The 7949-nt window shown below is 59.2% G+C and overlaps 1 protein-coding gene across 1 annotated transcript; it reads left to right on the top strand.

Moving 5' to 3' along the window:
- Positions 1-3585: 3585 nt before the first annotated feature.
- Positions 3586-6908, top strand: BRD3OS (BRD3 opposite strand). The gene has a single exon (XM_040083058.1). The coding sequence runs from the start codon at positions 4170-4172 to the stop codon at positions 4437-4439; it is 270 nt and encodes an 89-aa protein (XP_039938992.1). The 5' UTR covers positions 3586-4169; the 3' UTR covers positions 4440-6908.
- Positions 6909-7949: the final 1041 nt, after the last annotated feature.

The raw sequence follows: 7949 nt of genomic DNA, 5'->3' as shown, positions 1-7949 counted from the left end.
CCCAGTGCACGGGGAGAGCGAGGGGGACAGCGCTGGTGAAGTGGTGGCAGTTTGGGAACGTCACGGAGCTGCCCGGGAACATCCCAGTCCTGCGTGGAACAGGCAAAACGAGTGGAAGGAGGGAGAGAGAGAAGGAAATTAAATGCACTAACGTGCGTGGGGACGCCATACCTTACAAATCAACCCCAAAATACCTGGGACGTGGCCACATTTCCAAGAAAGGCGCGTTCTCTGCAGAGTTTGGTGTCACTCCAGGGTTCTCTAGGTGCAGAGGAGCAGCCACAGTGCAGCCCTTCTGCAAATATCCCTCGAACACCAGAGCCGCAGCGCCAGGAAAATGCTCTTTCCCCAGCCAGGCGGTGTCTGTGGATTGCCATTGCCACCTTCTGGATCCACCCAAGCGTGCAGCGCAGCCTGTCCCGGAGCCGTGCTGCTGGCTGCCCGGGGACGTGTCCCCAGCTGGAACCCGGGTCCCCAGAGCAGGAGCCAGCCCGGCTGCTGGCACGGCAGCTGTCACACAGCCCTACGTGCCATTCGCAGCACGCCCTTAGATTTTGTGATCTCCACTGTCTATTTTAGGAAAGCCGTGCGAGCCCCAGCTCGATTTATCAGCGAGGGGGAAATCACAGGGCTGCCGAAAGCGTTCGGGTACAGACCGTAATCCTCTGTCTGGCTCATCACACACCTGATCTACCTGCCCAGACAAGGTGCACCCTGCCTCAGTCCCTGCAATCTTCCTCCTGCTCCGGGCCCTGCAGCGCTGCCAGCACAGCTCGTGTCCTGGCCCTTTCTGCAGGAGCTGCCCCTGGAGGTGACCGCCTGTGACCACGGAAAGGAGCAGGAAAATCAACCTGGCCCTGCTCCATGCAAGGCAGAAGGGATGCACTGGATCCTCCTCTTGCACTGGAGCAGCGGGAGCGCCCAGCCACGCGTGCTCTTTGTTCGGCCTGAGAGTGCAACTCGGGGAAAGGGTTCTGAGCCCAGGCACCGAGCAGGTGGAGCTGGCACTGCCCTGGGCATTTCTCAGTGGAACAGTCTCGTTTTGGGATGCCCCAGCTGTGCTGAACACCAGCATGCACCAGCTAAGAGCTCCCAAGGCCATCACAGCGCTGCTGGGACACCCTCGCTAATTAAACATCCTCCACCGGGTTTCCCATGAAAATCAGACCGACCCGGAGCATGCACAGCCCCAGGAGCTGGGCAAGGGGAAAAGCTCCCAGCCCAGCCCCTCACTGCAGCCATGCACAGCAGAGGAGCGGCCTGAGGCTGCTCGGGGATAGCGAAGCAGAGAATTCCTGGGAGCAAAGTGGAGAGGAGCAAACCATTGACTGAGCGGCACCTGGATTTCACCTCATCCTTTCCACTGCTGCTTCCAGGGTTTATTTGGGAAGGGACTCAGCAGTGGGTCGAGCTGAGGGGTCAGAGCACAGAGGGGTCAGAGCAGTCGGTGGCTGGCGGAGCTTGGCAGGTTCCAATCCTCCTCCTTGCCCCGTCTTGGCAGTGCACCCACCCCCTCGCCAACTTCTGTCAGTTCGGTAATAACAGAGATGGGGATTTTATGGGCAGGACCAAGAGAGCCTTAAAAAACCCCTAAATCTTGTCCACTAAAGCACTTTGCACTCTGTTCTGCAGCTTCCACGAGTGGCTCGGGGCTGGCTTCCCTGCGTTAGCCGGAAGCAGATTAAGCAGCAGAGTCGGGATATTTCTGATAATAAACATTTTAATAGTGTGGTAATTTTTTTATTTTTTCTTTTTTTTTTTTTTTTCTCTTCCCTCCTCTTTGTGTTTGGCCTGAATCTCCAGGGAACAGGGAATTGCAGCATGCCTTCCCTCTGACGGAAGTAAACCGCAGCCTCTTGTGTGTGTCCGCGAAGGCCGAGCGGAACAACGGGAGCAGCTCCGCTCGGATAAATGCACCGGCTCCTCCGCGGGAGATTAGATGGCGCTGCCTTCACAGGAGATAAGAAGATTGAGAGCTTAAATTTAGCATCATCGGGAAAAGAATAAGCCCTGCAGCCCTCTTCAAAACATATTTCGTCCAGGGGACAGGCGGGGTAAGGAGAGGCGCTGGGGCACACAGCGATGACGGGCGGAGGTCAAGGAGGGGCTGCTGAGCCACGTTCCCTTCTCGCAGAGTCCACGGTGACGGTGGCACGAGGCTGGAGCACACGGGGGTGTCCCCTGCCTGTCCCCACCCCACGGCTGGGCGGTCACTGGGGAGCACAAAGGGGTACAAAGGGTTCCTGCACCTTCCCAGCACACCCGGCTGCCGCCAGCCACCCACCAGAAAGGAGAGCGGGCTGGGAATCCCAGCCTGCGGCAGCCGGGAGAGCCCCTCTCTCAAGGACAGCACCTGGGAGGACTCCCCCAGTTCAGCCCCAGTGCTCCCAGAATGGGCTCAGCACACGCTGGACTGGGAGTCCCCGTAAAACACTGAGCTGGGTGACACCCGAGGGACTCTGGCACCCACTGCGGGGGCTTCACTGCCATCTCCGGCCCCACAAATCCACCGTGGGGAGCCCTACTGCCACCTCCGGACCCATAAATCCACCGTGGGGAGCCCTACTGCCACCTCCGGACCCATAAATCCACCGTGGGGAGCCCTACTGCCACCTCCGGACCTATAAATCCACCGTGGGGAGCCCCACTGCCATCTCCGGACCTATAAATCCACCGTGGGGAGCCCCACTGCCATCTCCGGACCTATAAATCCACCGTGGGGAGCCCTACTGCCACCTCCGGACCCATAAATCCACCGTGGGGAGCCCCACTGCCATCTCCGGACCCACGCATCCAAAGTGCGGAGCCCAATATCACAGCCCACATACCCGCACCCACCTTTTGGTGCCCCACTGCCATCCCCGGACCTGCACATCTCACTCAGGATACCTCTCTGCCATCCCTGGACCCACAAATCCACAGTGGGGAGCCCCACTGCCATCCCCGGACCCACTCGGGGTGCCCCACTGCCATCTCCGGACCCACTCACCCACTCGGGGTGCCCCACTGCCATCCCTGGACCCACAAATCCACAGTGGGGAGCCCCACTGCCATCCCCGGACCCACTCGGGGTGCCCCACTGCCATCCCCGGACCTACACATCTTACTCAGGATACCTCACTGCCATCCCCGGACCCACTCGGGGTGCCCCACTGCCATCTCCGGACCCACTCGGGGTGCCCCGCTGCCATCCCCACGCCCCCCCGGGCTGTCGGTCCCGTCCCCGCCGCTGCCCCCGCCCCGGCCCTGGCTCCTCCCGAGCGCATCACGGCGGGCGGAGCCTCCGCGGCCGCTCCGCCGAGCGCAGCGGGGCCGGGCCGGGCCGGGCCGGGCAGCGCAGCACGGTGGGGCCGGGGGGCTCGGGGGACGCCGGGGACCCTCGGGGGGCCGGTGTGGGAAGGGCGGTGTGGGATCCCCGCTCGGGGCGGGCAGGGCCGGGGGGTGCGGGGGGCGCGGCGGACCGGGCGCGGTGCCGGCGGAAGGGTCTGGGGACGGGCGGGACTTGGGGGGCACGGAAAGGAGGGGGGCTGGCGGGGCGGGGACCCCCGCTGCCAGCCCGTGGGGTGACCCCGCTGTGCCCCGCAGGTGCCGGCGGGAGGTGCCGGGACTCCCCCCGCCCCAGCTCGGGTACCACGAGCGGGGCCGGGCAGCATCTCCTGCATCCTCCCGCATCCCTGAGCACGGGCCGTGCCGGGCCGCCGTCCGTCGGCGGGGGAGAGGCCCTGCACGGGCCCGGGCACCGCTGACCTCCGGGCTCGGAACCTCCCCGCGGCCTCGGGAGCCGTGCTGCGGGGAATTCAGCTCGGCCTGTCCCGCTCGGCCTGTCCCGCTCGGCCTCAGAGCCGCCGATGGAGACGCTGGATGGACCGACTGACAGCAAACAGCACGCGTGGGCCCTTCCCGGAGCCGAACACGCAGCGCCAGCACCGCCGGATGAGCTGTGGGAAGTCCTGGCGTGGGTTTGAAGCGAGGCCAGGCTGCCTGCTGTGATTTTGGGGGCCCCGCTCCCTCTCCTGAGCGGTGCCAGCAGCTCGCGGATGCCGAGAGCCGTCCCTTGGGATGTTCTCCCTTGAGCTCCAAGCAGCAGCCATCGACCTGGACGGGCCCGGCGGGGTTTTTTTCGGGGCCGTTGGGAAGGAGCTCCTGTTGCTGGAGCTCTGCTGGGGCAGATGAGCGACACGGTGATGAACGGCAGGGTGCCCCTGCCCGAGAAAGCCTTGTCCGAGGGCTACGCCCGCCTGAGGTACCGGGACACCTCCCTGCTCATCTGGCAGCAGCAGCAGCAGAAACTGGAGTCAGCTCCCCCCAACACCTACCTGAGCCGCAGCAGGAGCATGTGGTACTCGCAGTACGGCAACGAAGCCATCCTGGTGCGGGACAAAAACAAGCTGGATGTCTCCAGGGACACGGGGCAGTCCAAGTTTTGCTCCGTGATGTAATTCCCCGCGGGAATCGCCGCGTGGAGAGGAAGCAGAGCTGGGGGAGGTGGGGGTGTGCGCGGGAAGCGGCGTTTCCAGGAGGGGCCGGGGAGGATGAAGTGGGGTTGTTTCTGTTTGGTTTCGCCCGTTTCCAGACTCCCATCCTGCGTGTCGCTGAGCGTGTACAACAAACCCGCTCTCGCTGGGGAGCTCTCGAGCCTGGTGCTGCCCAGCATCTTGGCTGTGCTGGGCCGTGTGTTGCTTGTAAGTGGCTCTCGTGCCCTGAGAAACACCCGCTGGCACTTGGGCACCGTCCCCAGCCACCCTCCCTGGCCAGTCCTGGTGCATTTCCAGAGCTCTGGGAATGCTGGTGGGACAGAGGCCAGCACAGGTCTCTGCCCATCAAGGCTGTGGTTTTAAGGTGTTGATCTCCAAACCCATCTGGCCGTTACTTCGTTCTGTTTGCCCCGTCTCCCTTTAATTGCTGCCCTGGAGTGGTCTCCTCCAGCCAGGGAATGGAGCGGTTTATTGTGGGAACAGGCGGAGGATGTGTTGAGAATTTAATCCGAGCCTTCAGAGCACCGGGTAGGAAAGGTGTGCTGGGGTTTTGTGCAAAGCAAGGGGCCCTCTCTGATCCCACAGTGCGGGAGCATGGAAATTACAGGAGCTCTGGAGTCAGGGGAGCTGATTCCTTTCACACAGATCCCTGCCCCAGCCTCAGGAACCGCCTGAAAGGGAGGGACAGGCCCAGGAAAGCAACAGCAGGAAACCCCTGTAAATACACGCATATCCTGAGGGGCACGGGGAAACTCCTGCACGGCACAGAGCCACTCCTGAGGTGGGGCACAGAAGGAAAGAGGCCGCTTTGGAGTTTGCTTTGCATTCAAGTTTTTAACGCATGCAGTAGCTTTGGAAGGGTTTAACTTCTAGTTCAGGTTGGATTGTAGGTTTGGTGCATGTATTTTAGAAGTCGTGTCTGGGATTTTTTTGGATTAACTGGAGGATTTTAGGAAGGAGAAGCACTGCCCTGCTTGGGCACAGAGGCTGCTGCTCGCAGGTTTCAGTTTCTGTTGAATCCTGACTTGCTCGAGGCAAGGTCACGCTGAGAAACTCAGCCCAGCAACGAGCACCTGAATCTTTGTTAAAAACGAAACTACCACTTCCAGGGGTGTGAATTATGTGCCCAGGGTTCAGCATGAAAGTTCTTCTTCAGGGCTCTGCCCTTTCTGTCCTGCCTGGGCCCTGTGTCCAACCCAGCAGTGCCTGGGCACAGGCTTAGCTCCAGGCAAATCAGCATTTGATGTCAGCTTCAGGATGGATTATTTACTTGCCTATTATTAGGCACAGTCGTTACTTCTGTTCTATTTATCTACAACCTCCTTTGCATTTTTTTCCCTAAGCACTTTATTTATTTAATTTTTTTTTTTTTTTTTTTTAAATTACAGTGAAGAATCTCTTCCACCTCTCCCGTGAGTGGGTGAAATGCTACAACCAACACACGGGCACTCAGCCTTGCTGAACTCAATGTACTGAGCACAACACACCTGTTGCAGAGTGAAATCATAGAGCTTTGGTGTACCCAGCCCTGCTCCATAGCACTGCAAACCACAGGCAGCTCGCTGGTTTTTTAAAAGCACTATTTTCTGCATGTGTTGGTGTGTGATACCTCGTGTGTGTGTGTGCTCGTAGATTTAAACCTGCTGGACCTCGCTGCTTTGCAGACCCGTGCATTGCTCTGCACACAAATCACCCTCTTGGTTTTGTCGGGACTAGCTCTGGAGGAGAAGCAGTTCAGTGAATAAATGCTTTTCAGCCGGGTGAAGGCGTTCAGTGAGGTTCACAAAGCCAGCGAGGCTCGGCAGGGTGCCGGGGGAGCATTGCCAGGGATGTGTGACCCACCTGGGCCTCCAGTTCTTGGCTGAGTGAACAGGAGATTATTTACTCAAACAGGCAGGAGGCTGGGCCCAGAGCTGCCCTGGGAACTGCGGGAGAGGTGGGTTCCAGGCCAGCCCTGGGCAGCACGTGAACTCTGGGAGTTTAAGGAACAGCACATCCCCCAAACCAGCTGTTCGTTTTCTTTTCTTATAGAAAAAAAAAGAAACCCAACGCTTATTTTCTTTTTTAATTTCAGTAAGGAAGATGCTTATTTTGGGTATAATCACTCTCTTTTTGTTAACGTGGCTGGTAAACCAAAATTCAGTTATTTTGCAGAGTGTTGATTGGACTGTACAAGACTAAACCCGTAAGAATGTGCATAAATTCTTCCAGGATGGAGGCTGGATGTGACAGCGCAGGAAGAAGAGGATGAGTTGTCCTTCCATCTCTGTGAACGTGACTGTAGTTCTCCATTTCTGTGTGTCCCTGGTCACAGCAGGGTTGTGGAGTGGCTGCTGTGGCTGTTCCTGTGAGCCAGCTGTGTGGTGGTGATGCGCTTGTTTCAAGCTCTGTTGTAGCCTCTTTGATAAAGTGCATTAAAACGGTTTGAATGCAGCTTTGGGAGCGGCTCTTTTCCCCCCCGCACGTCCACGGCTCTGGCACAGGTGACAGCTTTTGGCATTCCCCACTTGGGAGGGAGGAATCCCCTCCGTTATTGGGGGGCTCCCAAGCCACAGCACTGCACTGGGAGCTGCTCCTCCAGCTCCCCAAGGCCAGCAGCACTCAGGGGTGAGGAAAGCCTTCGGATGTCACACTGAATCAGGGAATTATCAAGGTGGGAAAACACCTCGGAGCTTGTCACTTCCAGCCTGTGAGCAATCCCCACCTTGTCCCCCGAGTGCCACATCCAGGCCTTCCTTGGGCACTCCAAACCTCCTTGGGCAGCCCCTTCCAAGGCCTGAGCAGCCTTTCCTTGAAGGAATTGCTCCTGATGTCCAACCTGAACCTCCCCTGATGCAGCTTGGGGCTGTTCCCTCTTGTCCTGGGAGAGACCAAACCCCACCTCACAGCCTTGTTTTAGGCAGCTGGAGAGAGCAAGAAGAGCTCTTCTTCCCTTCCCTGAGCCTCCTTTTCCTCCAGGCTGAGCCCCCTCAGCTCCTCACAGCACAGATTTTCCAGACCCTTCTCTGGACTCACTCCAGCCCCTCAATGTCCCTCCTGCAGACCTGGCCCAGGACTCGAGGCATGACCAGGGAGAGGAATCTCAGTCGTGTCCTGCGTGTCCTCAACCTCCTCCCAGGCTGAAGGAACAGCTCTGCCTGCTGCCCCGAGCAATTCCTCACCTGTAACTGCTCCAGAAACATCCTCACCTGCCTCTCAGGAGATTCTTTAGGGGACACGTCGGACAAACAGCCCCTGGGTGGGGGAGTGGCACTGGTGCAGGAGCAAAATGAAACTCGGGGTTTGCTGAAGCCTTGGAGATGCTGCCTGGGAAAAGCAGCGAGCAGGAACAGGGTTAGGGAAAGACGAACGCTGGGGCAGCCTGGCTGTGGTAACCCCAGCTCACACACAGCAAAACCAACCTGCAAAACCAACCCCGGTCCTCTCTGCTGACCAAAATAGATCCTGGCCCCCGCACAGCAATGCCAGGACTGT

The sequence above is a fragment of the Hirundo rustica genome, chromosome 20 (genome assembly GCF_015227805.2).
Source record: "Hirundo rustica isolate bHirRus1 chromosome 20, bHirRus1.pri.v3, whole genome shotgun sequence".
In the NCBI taxonomy this organism is placed as follows: domain Eukaryota; kingdom Metazoa; phylum Chordata; class Aves; order Passeriformes; family Hirundinidae; genus Hirundo; species Hirundo rustica.
The sequence above is the reverse complement of the archived record's forward strand: the minus strand, read 5'-3'. Positions and strand labels throughout refer to the sequence as shown.